General features: G+C 49.2%; 2 protein-coding genes across 2 annotated transcripts; both read right to left on the reverse strand.

The window, feature by feature from the left end:
* Positions 1–11,355: 11,355 nt before the first annotated feature.
* LOC144168511 (uncharacterized) lies at positions 11,356–14,672 on the reverse strand. Its single transcript, XM_077697481.1, has one exon. It carries the CDS (start codon positions 14,670–14,672, stop codon positions 11,499–11,501), a length of 3,174 nt encoding a protein of 1,057 aa, XP_077553607.1. The 3' UTR covers positions 11,356–11,498.
* Positions 14,673–15,235: 563 nt separating this feature from the next.
* Positions 15,236–17,104, reverse strand: LOC144168512 (uncharacterized). Its single transcript, XM_077697482.1, is given in 1 exon segment — positions 15,236–17,104. A coding segment is annotated over 1 exon segment (1,869 nt).
* Between the last annotated feature and the right edge of the window lie 137 nt (positions 17,105–17,241).

Raw genomic sequence — 17,241 nt, forward strand, 5'->3', positions numbered from 1 at the left:
TGCGGCGACCGCAGCGTCATGCAAAGCTTGGCCATATCAACAGCCAAAGCAACGGTTGCTCGCGCCCAGCAAGAGCTTGGAACAGCGAAAGCTAGCTGCCTTTTTTGCACCATAATAAAGTTTTGCAAGGAATACATTGTGTTTTGATTCCTCACAGCTGTGGCGCAATTAAATCTCAAGTGCTTTAGCTTTTCTCGAGTTGTCGCGTATATCGAAACCCTGTATATAACGAAATTGTTGGCCGTCCCGCTGACTTCGTTATAACGAGGGATTACTGTAATTGGGTGAATATACTGTTTTTTTTCTTCGCCTCTTCTTGATATACGAGACGGGCCTGCCGCACTGGGTACATTGCTACTCGTAGTTTGAGAAATACCAACTGGCCGAAGGTGCCGCTCGCGCCCAAGTGCTGCAGGCCGCCTTCGGGAGGGGTGGGGAGATACAGCATCATCATCATCATCATCATCATCATCATCATCGTCGTCGTCGTCGTCGTCGTCGTCGTCGTCGTCGTCGTCGTCGTCGTCGTCATCACCGCCATCACCAATAAGTTTGCAATGTCTTCTTCTTCTCGAAGCCGAGAAGAAGAAAAGTGGCCGTTTTTAAAGAAAACCACGAAATTACCTTGCTCGAATTTCCGGAATTTCTGAAATGGTATGAATATTACCGGAACTTCTTGGGAAAAAGCCCAAACAATCGATGAGATTGGCTACAAAACAAGAGAATAAACGTAATTTTTCCGCCCATCTTCAGTTAGCTTTTATTGGTATCATTGGTCTAGTAAACGCTGTTGCCACGCATTGCACGCGCTGGTGCGTGAGGTTCGGTCGTTCCACTGCCGCCGGCCACCAGCATCGCTTGCTCCATTGCTTGCAGCCCAAGCTTCTTCCTCACCGCGAACGGCAAAGTTACTCGTGAGTGGCGGCCTTAAATTGCTGGGCTTCAATACTTAGAGTCACAAGGGCTTCGGAACGCGGGCAGCTTCACTGAACCGCAAAAACAAGCGCTTGTGACAGACGTTGTCCCTTTAACGCATTCCCGGACCTGAATGCGTTAAAGGGACCTCCGGACCTCCGGAGTGAGACACATGCGATGGCCCGCGTATTCCAAAACTCGTAATTTCTATTAGCGGGTCATCGACTGGCGCCAAAGCTTGCACCACGGATCTATGTTCCTTCTAGGCGCTTTCTGTATTTTTTTAGTTATTGGGAGGCCCACATTTTACTTATTGGGAGCTGCCAGGAACGGGCCCCTTTTCATGGTTTAAATCATGTCGTCCACGTGCATTTTATCAAGATTGCTCAACCAGTGCTTATATTTGACGTAACACCATACAGTGGTATTATGGGTGTTCCGTGTTGGGCTATGCACTGCCCCTTGTTTTGATTCATCATAGTTCGTGGTACACCGCTGCATCCGTATACCAGACTTGTCTAAACGAAAGTAATATGCGACTCCTGCATCAGCAGCGATAAAAATCCCTATTGGCTGCGACGCGCGACGTGGCTACAAATGAACGGCGACATACCGTATTATAGCAATATGGTAAGAATGTGTGGGGAGAATCACAAATGAATTTTGCTAACACCGCTCAGCAGAGTACACGTATCCTTTCTCATCCTCACACACACATATATAGGCAGGCTTGGATGTGCTCCTCAATTTTTTTGCCTGCCTGGTGACGCTAAGATAACACTCAACCGCAAGATTTCTGTAACTTTCTCCCGATGCCTCGTTTACGCATCTCGGAGTGCCATTCGTAATACCACGTGTTGCGTACAGTGCGCTTCATGTCGGCCTTAACCGTGCACCACACGCGTAGCATGCATCTGTGCACTCAAAGAACGCTCGAGCGCGCGTCCTGTACAACTGCCGCAATGGCTTCCTTCGATTCGAAACCTTGGAGTATCTACACGCTTCTAAGCATTCAATTCGACATTTGTTAGGCGCGTGTCCTTTAAGTTCCGTGCAAGGAAGGTCGGCCGGCCGCGGGACTGCCTGCGGATTACTTCGGCCCAGGAAATCTAGGATTCACAATACGTATAGGGGCTGACTAGCTCCATTTAATTTTCATGGTGACCACGACATCTCGGTGTATATTGTTTTGAACGCTGGGAAAGACTCCGTGCAGTGACGGCCCCCATAACAAAAATTAGTGACACCTGACTTGTGCAATGGTGTGCCAGGTCACTATGTTGCTTTTTGTATGGCATAAATAACTGAAATCGTGAGCAGTTGCACAGGTGAAGTATCCTTTTTATGCTACCTTCCCGTCCTCCTTTAAAGTAAAATTCCTGTATCGAAGGAATCGACAAGTGCACGTGTATCCGCAAGCATCTCAATGCGGCCCTCACATTACTGAGGAACGGGTGGCAACGGCATTGCTTCAGATAAAGAATTACAATGCCGCTACTTTTTTTCTGTTACTTATTTTAACTCTATTGCTCTGTTACTCCGCAACTTATTTTTTTTTTTTTGTAACATATAAGATTGTCTTTGTTGAGAAGGCGGTTCACAATACCGCTGGCTAAAGACGAACAGAGGCGTCGACTCATTCAACAATGCCACTGCATGTCCTCTCACAAGCCACTTTCTCGTGCATTAGGAGCGAGGCCACTATTTCTGGGAATTTGTGACGTCTGTGATGACCGCGTCTATGAGCGTAGTTTACAACCCTCCCATTCTTTTTCCCGCAGGCGAGGAAGAAGACCACGTGACGATGGCTACCTGTCAGCACCGCAATCCCACCCCTTCCCCACGTAGAAGTGACCAAAGCAGCCGCGGGTCACCATGGCGTCATCATCAGCAGGCGTATTTTCATCTGGCACATCAGGCTTGGGGTGAGCAGGCAAATGTGCAGCCGTTTTACATACACGGAGAAGAACTGCACTATCAGGCTGCTGCGTACCGAAGATATGGCGGTAGCACAGAACACTTTGGACGATCACATGGACAAGGTGAACAGGAAGGCATTTACGACCATTCCCTGAACTACGGGAATGGTGACCGCAGCCAGTTTAACCCGCAAAACCAACCCGTACCGGACGAGTACGACTCCAACGTGCCAGACCAGCCAGAGGAGGACCGGGAGTACTCGCAGCCGCCGCAGGAAGCGTTGTCTCCGGGAGCAACAATGGCGTACGTTCCCACTTCCGTCGTCGGCCAGGTGCCCCTCGTGAGGGCTGAGCACTACGGCGCCTTGGAGACAGTGACTGAGCTCTACGAGCGCAATGTCTGGGAGTGCCTGCAGGACGTGTACTACGGCCCCGCGCTCACCAACTACGGCACGCTGTCCCTCGTGCTCAGGAGCAGGATGCGCGTCGACATCGCGGTGGATTACGCCGTCCGGGTTGTGAACTTGGCAAGACACTGCTCGGCGGCTATCAGTTCCTGGGGCGAGAGCAGCAGCGTGTGTCACGAGCACGGCTGCGCGTTCCAGGAGCGCATGAACGCGGACGTGGCCACCGGTCCCCTGCGAGCCAAGATCTCCAACCGCGGGGTCACCTTCACGGCCCTGAACCATAGCCCCGCGTACCTCGTGGACGCATCGGGAATAGAGTCGACGGCTGAGAGGTTCGAGAACCTCAACTATGACCACTCGATGCGCGCCTTCCGGTCCAACTCAGACCGCGGAATGGACATCTTCGAACGCTGCTTCGCACTCATGAACAGTTCGAGGTCGCACACCACCGTCACCGGTGACGACATTTGGATGGTCGGTGGAGTGCGCATCAGACAGACGTCCCGGGGCGACGTGCAGGTGTGCCGTAGCTCCGGTGAGCTGGTCCTTCGGTGCTCGACCGGGGGTAACATCTTTGTGGCCACACCCTACATCAAGATGGGCGCAAGCTGGGATCAAAACAACTACTTCTACGCCTTCATGGGCCAGAAAAGCATCCGTGGCTCGGCAGGTGGATTTTCCGTGAAAAATGGCACCCAAGAAGCGGGGTTTGATCGCCGGGAAAGGCTGACCCCCCTGTAACCACTCGTCACTCACGGCGCGCTAGACATCCACGTACGACTATACGCTATGTGCGGACGTCTCTTGCTCATCATGCAAAGCACGTCAGGCCAAAGCGGTGAAGCTGTTTAACTTGCGCTGATGCAAATATAGAGCTGAGCGGCTGGACGTAGCCCTGGCAAGAGCACTGCGAAGATCGGAGAACTGGAAGCAGGGAATAATGCACTCTACGTCGCAATAAAAAAACCGCATGCCCATCACGCTCTGCAGCCTGAATATTTAGGTGTATGGCGAGAGTTTTAAAGGTGATAGTGTTTTTAAACCTGAAAACTCTGGTTTGTCTGTCTAGGTCTGTCTGTCTGTCCGTCCGTCCATCCGTCTCCCGATTCAGCCACCCGTCCAAAACTCTTGAACGAGAAGAGTATATAAGCAAAACATTTTCAACCCACCAACCCAGGTGGCAACCCGTGGACCACCAGTGCAACAGAGTGGATACAGAGAGACGGATCTATAAAATGGGGAAGGCTAATAACTTGATGGAGGGACGAACTAAGCAAACTCGGGGCAACTAATACTCGAGCAGCGAGGGACAGGAGTAGTTGGAGGTCAATTGGAGAGGCCTTTGTCCTGCAGTGTACCAAGGAATGATGACGATGATGATGATGATGAAATCTGGTACGTGCTTCACACTTGTCAACATTGGGCCTCTTCCATTCTCACTCCCAGATCGTCCTCGCATAGAGCTTCATAATAATGTCTACTATAAGGAAATCTTGCGCCGCTTTCCAGGGAGCCGCACTTCAGCGAGCGTTCCGTCATGCACCGGGCAGGCACATCCCACTTGTCCCGGCATGGTTCAAGAACAGGCTGAAACGTTGACTCTGGCTACAATAAAGCAACCATATATATATATATATATATATATATATATATATATGTATATATATATATATATATATATATTAGTGTAAAAGATTATTCAAATGTGTTTTGTTGTTATTGTTGTTATAAGATTGAAGCTTCAAAAACATTTACTTGTCAGTGACTATTTAGAAGCTTCATGCAAAATAAACACGAAGAAAATGCTGTTCCTTTTTTGTTCATTGCGGCTTCGAGACAAAGGGCCCATCTTCCCGCGAGGGGGACTCGAGTAAATGCGTCGCATAGGGGGTGGGTGTATTGCGTTAATGTTTAGTGTTTGGGGAGTTGGTGGTAGTGAATGCGTTGTATCAGTAGCTTCTTGACGTCGTTTGAATGAGTGAAGGATATAAGGCGCGTTTGTAGCCTCCCATTCTGTGTCGGCTTTATGGCGCAGTGGGTAGAGCACCATGTACATTGCGTTCCGCCCGCAGGGTCGAGGGATCGAAACCAGGCGCCGGATAGTATTTTTTTTACATATAGTGTAGGGGGAGGGGTGCGGACTACGACTACGGACGTCAACGCGGGTGACATCGTGAGTTTCTGAAATGCTCTGCATTTAAAAAAAGCCGAGTGGGCGACGAATGTCGCTAGCTGCAAAGGCGCCGCCCACGACTGCCCGCGAATGCAGCGCCATATTTCCCTCTAGCATTATTAGTATAATACTCGTCGGCAGACTGCCCGGGACGCGATCCGGCGCTCGATTTTCCCATGTGAATTTCACTATGGGACTTCCGGTCCGATGGCAGTAATCGGACTGCCCGCGGACTGCCCGCGGACTGTCCAGGACTGGTAAATCGAAGATGTCTAGTGTCGACGAAAAGGAAACAGGTCTATTTGAGGCAAAACATCAATAATATGGGATTTTAATGTAACTATTTGCATGTATATCCAACGACGGCGACGAGACATTATCTGCCCTGGTCCTGTCGTTTCGCCCACCTTCGCAGCAAGCGATCTCTCACCCCACGGCTGCGCGCTGTAATGCACCAGCACTACTAGTCCGCGGCTTGTCGGAACAAAGGAAGCGAGAAGTTATTTCTTTTCTTTTTACTTCGTCATTTTTCCATGCGGCATATGTAGAAGGTGTAAAGATGAGAAGACAGAAGAAAGTATGAAAGCAAGAGAAAGAAAAGGAGGTAGAAAAGAAGGGTTGAGAACGGGTACAAAAATGACAGGTAGTCAGGAAATCGATAGCACTGGTCAACTCTACACCTACAGGTAGGTGTGCAGTCCTGTCTCGTGCAGAACATTCATCAGCGACCTGCAGTAGCGGTCTTCTTGCACCCAGCGGTTGAAGTCCCCCCGGGTTATTCCACCGAATACCAACCACTCTGAGCGCATTATCACGAGCTTTCCCGTTCCTGTGCACATCCACAAGAGGTACTTGACGTCCGCTTCAGCCACCGGAGCTGGACACTTCAATCAATCAATCAATCAATCAATCAATCAATCAATCAATCAATCAATCAATCAATCAATCAATCAATCAATCAATCAATCAATCAATCAATTGATCAATCAATTTATTAATTTCTGAAAATTATACATGGGGTTATATACAGAAGGAGGTCCCAAGGTCGGAGACTGTAGTGGGAGCTCCTGTACAAAATAAATTAAAATACAGTGAATAATGCCAGGAAATGATGGAAAAGAGTAATGCATACACGAATACTGTAAAGCAGAGTCAATAAATGAAAGTACGTGGCAGCAATAACTATAAAGATTCAACTTAGAAAAAATTGGCCGCGTATCTGCTCCTTTCGTTGCAAATGTCGTCAAAAGACGATAGTCTTTATCGGCTATTGCGAAGTAAATGCCTCCCTTCGCTTTGCCGCTCACCTCTCATGTTGTTCCTCTTGCGTCGCGCTCCTCCCAAGGTAAAGACGCCAAAGGTTTGCTTAAATCATTTTAAATTCCCGCGTTCCACTGCTCCAAACCGGGTGTCTCGATGCTAACGCTGCTGTACGGCGGAGACGCGCGTTAATCGAGGCGCCCTACTTCAACGTTTATAGAACCGCGTTTCCCTACTCCACGTGCGTTGCAAGCAGAACGTGGAACCTATCTAGTGGAACCTTGCGTAACTGTTGCCGGTTGATTTCTTAAAATGGCGCAAGAAGCTATAGTGGCGCGGGCGACAGTAGGCGACGGCGAAGTGAATTCTTTTTCTGCAGTTGATGAAGTATTTAATTTCGCAAAAGCAAGCATGTTTGATTTTTTTTGTAAAGGAACACTGCAAATATCACTTCTGTGTTGATTTGCTGTCTCATATTTGCGTAATGTCTTGTTCTTCTTCAACAATGTTGACAAGTATGAACCTTACACCGGACATAGACGGGTAGATTTAGCTGTGACTATATAAGACTAATGGGCAGGCATTGTTTTGCTTTGGCCGGGTGGCTGAATCGAGTCACAGACAGACAGACGGACAGACATACAGACATACAGACAGACCAAAATTTCTGCGTTTAAGGAGCCCAAGAAAGACTATCGTCTTTAAAACGCTGAACAATAAAGCATCAGAAACAATCTTGGTTATGTCTGAGGCAGGGACATGAGGTAGCACTTCAATTCTTTTTTTTTTTATTTGTGTAATGTGTTGGAAGACTTGATGGCGGGTACCATAGAATTCCATAGGGATATTGCCGAGAGGTGCACTGTCTGTTTGCCGTAGTTAGTTTTTACTTTCGGTAAAATGAAATTGTTTTATAAAAGCAAACCTAATGGTGTTAGTAGTATTAACAAGACTAGCGGCCATAAAAGAGAAACACGGAAACTCATTGCGAAGCACTTTAAACAAAAAATTTCCTAGGTTATAACTCACCGCCTTGGAAACAGACAAAATATTATTTGCATTAAGCAATGAATGATCATTCGCGCTATACGAACCAGATGAGATTATTGGAATAGCTTGATTTTGTATTATTTGTAATGGGGTAAGGTGAGTGTCGTATGTATTGCCCCAGCATGAGATGCAGTATGTAATATGTGAATGAATAAAAGAGAAGTATAGCGATAGAAGCGTTGAATGACTGAAGGGAGGTCTTGCTTTAATAAGGATGCGCATGCCATAAGCCATTTTTCTCTTTATGTTAGAAATATGATGATGATACTTCAAGTTGGAGACAAGTAGGACGCCTAAAAATGAAGAGTGTTCACTAGCAAAAACCTCTTGGTTGTCAATGGTAACCGATGGTGTGGATGCTATGGCCCTTTGGCGGGAATGGAAGACAGCGAACTTTGTTTTAGAAGCCTTAATTTTTAACTTAAGACAACACCCGTTTAACTCGTTACAAAGATCGATATTTAGTTTAGACGTTAGTGACGAAACAGTAGTGTCATAATTGTAGAGAGTGGTACCGTCTGCATATAGTAAACATTTTGAAGAGGAAAGACAATTCGGCAAACCATGATGTACAACAAAAAAGTAGTGGCCCTAATGTAGAACCTAGCGGTGCCCCAATGTTAGTTGTTCTAGCCTTGTGAGTAAACGTCAGCAACGGAAACAACCTGAATTCTCTCTCGTAAGTCATTTTAAGTCGCAATAAGCGTGGTCCACAAATTCCAAGCAATTCGAGTTTAGTAAATAGGATAGAGTGATTGATAGTATCAAATGCTTTAGACAGATCGATAAAAACTGAACCAGCGCAGCAGCCTTCGTCAATAAATGATTTTAGTTTGTCGGTAAGGGAAAGGAGGGCTAGATCAGTGGAATAACCAGGTTGCAAACCAAATTGGCATGAAGAAAGGATATTAAACTTATTCAAATAGCTTGTTAGACGATTTGCAAATATTTTTTTAATTATTTCACTGAAAAATTGTAGCATGCATATGGGCCTGTAGTTAGGAAGCAATGATCGATCACCGTTCTTAATGACTGGAATAATTTTACCTTGCTTAAGTTCCTCCGGAAATACAACATTTTTAAACATTAGATTAATTAAATGAGAAAGTGTCTCTGAAATGAGATGAGCGGCCATTTGTGTTTGGCTGGGGTGAATATTGTCAAGCCCGGAGCTCGTTACTTTTTGGTTGTGTATGGTATTAAAGATTTCGTGGGGTATTATAGGGGATAGGAATAACGAATGCGGTAGCCGTGCGTAAATAGGCTCGTAACTGAAAATGTCGTTTTGATCGTGACTAAAAAAGGTAATTGCAGAAAGCGTTAGCCATATGAATGGTTGAACATACTCGATACCATTATGTGATATTTTGGAGATATGATCGTGACGCATGCCTCTATTTAGGAAAGAATTTATAATTTCCCTTTTTTTTTTCTTGAGTTATGGTCAGCTTCTGTTATTTTATGTTCGTAATGCTTTCTTTTGGTGGTCTTCAGCTGCGCAAAAACGTCATTAGCTAGGTTTTTATACTGAGCAACCATTTAATGTTGAAAGGCTGTTTTTTTTTTTTTTGTAAAGATTATCTCGTCTGCGCATGGCCGATAGTAGTGTGTCGGTCATCTATGGATTATCTGCAAATGGAAATTGCTTCTTACATTTCCGGGTACAGGAGCTAGAAAGCAAGCATGATGAAATTATCAGTAAAAACTGGGAATAAGCTTTCTGCGTGTCACCTGTACGCATTATTTCAGACCAAACTACTTTTGTAATCACTTCAATTAACTTTTCTTTATCTAAGATACTTTTTACAAAAGCAAAAGAACGTGGGTGCTGAGTATTGTTAAATTTAATAAAAAATGGTGCAGTGATCGGTAACATCGATGTCAAGAACACTAGCTAGAGGTGGAGTAAGTAGATTAGACAGGGCGTGATCATTAAAAAATACCGCCAGTACTGGACTGACGAGTTGGAATATTGATAAGACACTCAAATCCGAAGCTGTCAATTGTATTAGTATAGTTAATACTGCCGGGAGATGTGTTATCAAGTAAATTTATATTAATGTCACCCAAGGTATCCGTATTTTTGTTTTCCAGGCATACACTGTTTAATGAATGTTGAAGTGCTAAGCAAACTTCAGGAATAGATGTTGATGGCAAACGATAAATGCAGCCACAAATAAAAGATTTGCCATCGACATTTATAAAAGAAGGATAGAAATCAATAAAGACAGATTCACAGTTGGTTAACAAGATGTTAAAATCATACCTTCGCTTATAGGACATATTAGACGACCCAAATAAAGGTACGCCACCATGCTTACTTGTTTGCCTGTGACAATATTCAGGTGAATACGAAGGGAAGCAGTACAGGTCCTTACCTTCGTCCGATAGCCAAGATTCAGTAATTGCGATGATAGAAAAATGGTTATCAAAGGATGAAAGTAAAATGTGAATTTCATCAAATTTTTTTCGCAGACTTCTCGCGTTGAAATGTATTATAGAATGAGAGACGCTAGAAAGAAACTACCTTAATTCATCAGCCAAGAAGGATGGGCATGACAGGGGTATGATAACGATCTACATAGGTTACGTCTGGTGCGGTCACTCCACACGAGTTTGGACAAAGTCGGATTCTTTGCGGATTCGGAGCACTTTACTGTCAGTGGATCTCTGGATATTAGAGACTAACCTGCGCAGACAGATAAGAAATTCGGGCGACTGCTTGGAGTGCTGACACTGCTGCCAATGGAGCGCGGCACCCGATGCTGGCTTGTTTCTAGGTGTCGTCACTGAAGGCAGTGCCTCCAAGCAATGGCTGGTGATGATGGAGCAGCAGGATCCGGGGACAGCTGATCAGCCTGGTCAAGGGACAACTTGGGACAAGTTCCTGGGTCTTCTATTGCAGGTTCCGGAGTCCAGGTGACTGAAGGCGTGAGAGCCACCCCAGGCCGAAGCCTCCTGAGAGAAACTTCGTCCACTCGGGAAAATTAGGCGGGAAAGAGAAGACACACGAGGCAATTAGGGCACTGTGTCCCTTTTCAGAAGAGATTTCCAGGGTAAACGACGGGAGCGTGGATCACAAAGAAAGGGGCTACTGTTGGATTAAGATTCAGGTAAGGAAGGAAAGTGCGAACGATTGTCCGCTAATTGGTTCGAAAAATTTTGACCGTGCCCCTGTATACCCCATGTACACGTATCATTTGCTGTGCGGTCTTGTGGAGGCTGTGAATCTTCTGGCAGATCGATGACGAGCAGTCGCATCTCACGCCGCGTCTAATTAACTTGGGGTGGCCTGTATCTACCTGGACCGAGCCACGGACCACACTATCGTCTGCAAGTTTTGCGCTAACCGCAGAGGTGATTTTTATTACGGTAAGCAGCTTAAGTTGAGCGTACTCAGCAGTGCGACTGCCGGCGAGGCATCCGGGCTCACCGCCGCGGCTACGTGACATCACTCGGAGAGCTCCATCGTCAGAAGATGCCGCCGTCATGCCGACGGTCGAGATCTAGGGTGAGTCTATCTCACCTGAGAGAGAGAGAGAAACAACTTTATTGAATCGATCCGGCAGTTCAGGGGAGGGGGTGTGGGAGGGGAGACTCTTGCGTGCCCGCTTGCCCCACGTTGGCGGCGGCCGTGCTGCGAGCCCGAAGGCGAGCACCGGTCGTCTCACGCTCCTAGGGGAACGTGGCACGTGCTGGACCTTGTCTCTGTGGGTAGTCTTGCTGCTTCTTCGTTGTGGTGTTCCATGTCTTCGTCCTAGCCCCGCGTTCACCCTATCCGTTGTCTCGCAAGCGAGACGACGTCCCGGGTTTCTGCCGGTCCAGGAGCTCGAGGACGTGCTGGACGACGGCCCGTTGATTACCGAGTTCTGTGCTGATGAGCTTGCTGCAGATCTCGTCTGGCAACTCGTTGTCTTGGGTGTTGGGTGCAGGGGGCGAGCATTCCCAGAGTATGTGGCTCTGGGTGGCTCGCGCCTTCTTGCACCGTTGGCACGTGTCTGTGTGATATATCTCCGGACAGACGTGTTTCGCCCATACCGGAGTCCATATCGCTCTTGCCTGTAGTTGTCGTAGGGTGGTCGCTTCTTTGCGTGTTAGGTCCCGATGAGGCGGTGGGTATCTGTTACGGTTCGCTCTGTACCATTGCAGAACTTCCCCGTACGTTGTGATGGCATACTCTTCGCTGTTCTCGTTCTCGGCAGCGGCTTCTGTCGGGTTTGCCTCGCGTATTGCGGGGAGCGATGACGGGAGCCCGCGTCTTGTTAGCGCGTGCGCCTCCCTGTCTGCTTCCTCGTTGCGATTCGGGCCAGCCGACTCGTCCAGCTCGCCAGCATGCGCCGGGAACCACTTGATGGTGACGTTGGTTGCCAGTCTTCTGTTCTGTGTGATTGGGGCTAGTGCTCTTGTCGTAGTGGGGTACACGTTATTCTGCGAAAAGTTGGAGACCGCCGTTTTCGAGTCGCTTATTATCGTGCGGCAATCCGGTGCGTGCAGCGCCAGCACGATGGCGTATTCTTCTGCCTGCGCTGGCGTCCTGCACCGTATGCTGCCTGAGGTGACGAGTTCTCCGGTGCTTGCGTTGATGACCCCCGCCGCGTAAGCGTTGCGTATATTGTGATATTTGGCCACATCCACATAGTAAGCATGTGGATCGTTGGCGTGGCTTTTGGTTAGAGCCACAGCCCTTGCTGTTCTTCGCTCTTGATCGTTCTGTGGATGCATGTGTCTCGGTACAGGTGGTATCCGGATCTTGCGCAGTACGTCTCGGGGTAGAGCGGCCGCTTCTTTTGGCGAGGTGTGTGGGATTTCCATGCCGATCCGCTTCAGGATGGCTCGCCCCGTTCTGGTTTGAGCCAGGCGTTGGTATTGCGCTGTTCGTTGTGCTTCCATGATTTCTTCGAGCGTATTGTGTACGCCCAAAGCGAGCATGTGTTCTGTGCTCGTGTGGTGATATAATCCGAGGGCGCTCTTGTATGCCCTACGGATGGCGGCGTCGATTGTTTTCTTCTCGTCCGCCCGCCAGTTGTGGTAGGACGCTACGTATGCGACGTGACTGATTGCAAATGACTGTGTTAGTCTCAGCAGGCTGTCCTCCTTCATGCCTTGCTGTCTTGTGGCCACCTTGTTGATGAGCTGAACGGCTCGAAATATCTTTGTTTGTAGTTCGTTTACCAGGGTCTTTTCGTTTCTGCCCTTGTCTCTGAGCCTTAGACCCAAGACTTTGAGTGTTTTGACCTTGGGAATTTCTCCCCCGTCGCCCGTCTTGATTGTGATGTCCACTGGTCTCTCCTTGAAGCGTTTGCCTCGTGGAGTGATTAGCATCAGCTCTGATTTTGCCGGTGAGCACTTTAGCCCCGTGGGCTGTAGGTAATCTTCCACCGCTGACACCGCCTCTTGCAACGCCGCCTCGATCTGTCCGTCGCTGCCTTGCGTTGTCCAAATCGTGATGTCATCTGCGTATATCGTATATTTAACGTTCTGGATGGTGTTTAGCCTGTTGGCAACTCCAATCATCACGAGGTTAAAGAGCAGTGGGGAAATCACCGACCCTTGCGGCGTGCCCGTGCTTCCCAATTGTTTGGGCGGGAGCTGTAGGTCCCCTGCTACTACATGTGCGGTGCGTCCGGTCAAAAAGTCTTTGATGTATGTGAAGGATCTTCTTCCCATGTTGAGGTGTGATACTTGCTTGAGGATGGCCGAATGGTGCACGTTGTCAAACGCGCCCTGTAGGTCCAGCCCCAGTACCGCTGTGTTGTCTTTGGTCTTTCCGTCCATCACTTCGTGTTTTAGCAGTAACATGGCGTCCTGCGTGCAGAGTTTGGCCCGGAAGCCGAGCATGGTGTCCGGGTATATGTTGGTTTCCTCCAGGTATTGCTGCCAGCGGTTCAGCAGGACGTGTTCGAGTAGTTTCCCGGCGCATGACGTGAGGGATATGGGCCTCAAGTTGTCGATGCACGGTGGCTTGTTTGGCTTTGGTATTAGGACCGTCTTGGCGGTCTTCCATTGCTGTGGTAATTTTCCGTCTTTCCAGCACCGGTTGAAATATTTAGTGAGGGCGGATATTGCCGTATCACTTAAATTTCTCAGTGCCTTGTTGGTGATCTTGTCTATCCCGGGCGCCGACTTGCAATTGATCGATTGGAGCACCGCACGCACTTCCCACTCCTCTATATCTGCGTCTAGGAGTGCGTTGTCCGCGCCGGTGTATACCGGTAACGGATCCACCGGCGTTTCCGGGAGATATTTGTTGTTGAGGCGCTTTTTCACCTCGTCTTCGCCCAGTTCTGTGACCGCCTTGTGCAGGGTTCTGTTGAGTATGTATTGTTGGGTTCTTTTGGTTTGTTGCTCATCCAGCAGGTGCCGTAGTAGTTTCCAGGTCTTGCCCTTGTGTAACTGGCCGTCTGCTTCTTGACATACAGCGTGCCACTGCTGCCGGCACACCACCTTACTGTGTTTTTCGATTTCGATGTTAAGTTGTGCTATTCTTTCCCTTAGTTTCCTGTTGTGGCGTTGTCGTTTCCAGCGATTTTTAAGTGAGTTTCGGGCTTCCATGAGGTGCGCTAGGCGGCTGTCGATTTGCACGCCGTCTGCTTCGGCGTCGACCGTTTGCGTGGCGCTCTGGATCGTGCCGTTGAGCAGGTTCGCCCATGTCTCAATGTCTTCTATGGTTTCCGGGCCGTTGGCTTCTAATTTCTGTCTGTAGTCATGCCAATCCACAATGTGCTGTTGTCTGCTTTCCTTGATGTTGCCTCTGATGGGTATCTCTATCTCGAGGATCTTATGGTCGCTTCCCAGTGTCTCCTCGGTGTTTCTCCATTTCACCCTTAGTGGGCTCGTGGTTTCGCCCAGAAACGTCAGGTCCGGGTTTGTGTCCCGCTGCGTTGATGTTAGTGCGTTTCTTGTTGTGGTTTCCAGGTCGTTAATCAGCTGGTAGCCCAGTTCTGTCATGTCGTCCAACAGGTGCTGTCCCTTCTCGGTGGTTTCGGGGTAACCCCAGAGTCTGTGCTGTGCGTTGAAGTCCCCTGCAATGAAATTGATGTTGTCCCCCGCGATCTGCTTCGTCTTCTGGATGAGTGCCTTAAACTTTTGCTTGTGTTGCCTTGGGTTGCTGTAGAGGTTGACTATCGTGATGCTCGTGCGCCTTTTGCGTTTGCCGGCCACGATTTCAGTTGTCACGTGTTCAATAGCGCTGCGTGGCACGAGATCGTGTTGTATTACTATGAGTCCCTTCTTCACCAGGGTGCAGACTCCCCTCCCCTTTTTAGATCCCGTGTCACGGGCGCTTGGGGGGGATTTCGCAAACGATCTGTACCCTGGTAGCGTCGGTGCTTCGTTGCTAAGCGTTTCTTGTAGGATGACGTCGGGCGTATTTTCGGCTTGTAGTATGTATTGTTGAAGCTGTGCTTTCTTCTTCTGAAAGCCGTTGGAGTTCCATTGCCATATTATTAATTTCCCGCTGCGCTGTTTTCGTGCTTGGTGGTTACCTTGATCCTTTTTAGCTGTGCTATCCATTATGGTTGGGTTAGGTTCAGCGCTTGTTGTGGTATAATGCCTGCTGCAACGAGTGCTTGGATGATTACGTCTATCTTGCGATCGAGTGCGTCGACTTTCTGCTCGAGTGCTCCGACTTTCTGGTCTAGGCGGTCTATTTTCGTCTCCAGTTGGTCCTGGCGTTCTTCGAGTCTATCCAACCTCATGTTGACCCGTCTTTCCCGTGCGACTTCGAGCGCCCTCCGTTTTGGTGCTGGTCCGTACGGTCTGTCTGCCTCTCCCGTTTCGGTTTCGGCGTTGTCGTTGTTCTCCGCGCTAGGTTGTGCTTCCATCTCGATGTTATCTTTTTCCTCCTCCGGTGCCGGGGGTTGCGGGGTTGTTTCTTGTAATCTTGGCTGGGGCGAGTGCTCCCTCAGCTTCAACGCTTGATTGTTCTGCGCATCAAGGAATGAGTTCAGCCTTGCAGTTAGCTCGGCTAGGCTCCTCTTCAGCTGCTCATTTTCTTGTCGTAACGCTCTGTTAATTTGGTCTAGCGCTGCATTGGTGTGTACCGTTTCTTGGGTCTTGGCGGCTTGGGCCCAGTTGAGCTGTCGCGCCGGTTGTTGTCTTCCTTGGTTGCAGTACATCTTCTCTTGCGAGGTAATTCCCCGGCTCGTGGAGCGGCCTCTGCTTTTATCGCGTTTCCTCGAACGGCTGCGCCCTCTTCGGGTTCCAGGCGTCTCGCCTTGCTTTTGTTGCTGTTGTTTCCATTGTCCTCGCGAGGGCGGGGGCAATTCTGGAAAATCCACTTGCGATAGTGATGACCTTTCATTGATCTTCTTTGCCCATCTGCGCTGAGTGACGACAAAGGGCACTTTGTATTTGCGTGTGCAGCCTTCCGTCCCCGTGGCGTGAGCTCCGTTGCACAGCTTGCAACGTGGCTTGCATTGCCCGTCGTGGTCGGGTGCCGGGTTCGGTGCGCCGCATGCGAAGCAAATTTTGGTCTCCGGCGTGGGACACACGTCGGCGCGATGTCCGATCCTCCCACATGTTCTGCATACGTCGTAGTGTTGCTTGTAGATTCCGCACGGAACTCTGCACGGGCCGTACTTGACATTCCTCGGAACCTTCGTCCCTTGAAATAAAATGACCACCGATGTTGTATTGCCAATTCTGTGTGCTTCCAGCGCTAATGGGTTGGCCGGGTGCGCAATGTCGTTCTGTATGTCTTCGTCCGTGGCGTCCAGCGCTATGCCTCTGATGACTCCCTTCGCCGTACCGTGAGGGGCGGTACGTTAAGCGTATGTTTCGTAGTTCTAGCCCCCGATGTACAGGGAGCGTACGTTTGCATATTTGTTTGCTCGATCTTCATCTGGTGTGCTTACCACGATGATGTTTTGCGTCGGGTTTGTGCAAATGGTGTCCGCCATGGCCACGGTTTTGGCAACGCTCGCTGCTGTGATAACTGCCGATAGGACTACGTCAACCTCGAGCCTTGCGAGGCAGAGTCCTCCCCTTGGTCTCATGATGACTTTCCGCTCCTCCTTCGGTAGATTTACCGGTAGGCGCGATGCTTTGGTAACCCTTGCGACGATTCGCTTTGCTTGACTCTCACTGAATTGCGAGGTTGACTTGCTGTTTTGAGTGTCCTTGCTAGCCTGGGGCTGAAGTTGGACTTGACTTACTTGCTTCGTTGCGGTGAATTTCCAACCTGCGGTGTCTCTCGGGTTCAGGTCGCTGCCTAGGACCGCGATAACGGTGCGGCCGGCGTTGTTGAGTACCTCCGTCGTCCTCGACGGCGTGGTGGTGTTGTTGCTCTCGTCGGCGCCAAGTTCCATGTCCTCCATGGCGAGGGCCGCAAAACGGTTGTGGGTGACAGCAGCGTTGGGTTGAGATGATGTCGAGGCCATCTTCGGAGCGGAGGAGCCGAGCGCGGCGAGCGCCGGGGCTACCGGCGTCTCCGGGCGGCCGGCGCAGCTGTGCGCCGCGGCCGAACTCGAGCTAAGCCTAGGCGAGGCCAGTTAGGCTTAGTTCCGCGCTCACCGGT

The sequence above is a fragment of the Haemaphysalis longicornis genome, unplaced genomic scaffold, assembly GCF_048455015.1.
Source record: "Haemaphysalis longicornis isolate Haplotype H1 unplaced genomic scaffold, Haemaphysalis longicornis Haplotype H1 scaffold_2, whole genome shotgun sequence".
NCBI lineage: Eukaryota > Metazoa > Arthropoda > Arachnida > Ixodida > Ixodidae > Haemaphysalis > Haemaphysalis longicornis.

Excerpts from the sequence above, each read along its gene's own strand:
- LOC144168511 (XM_077697481.1), bottom strand. The coding sequence starts at position 14,672 with ATGACAGAACTGGGCTACCAGCTGATTAACGACCTGGAAACCACAACA.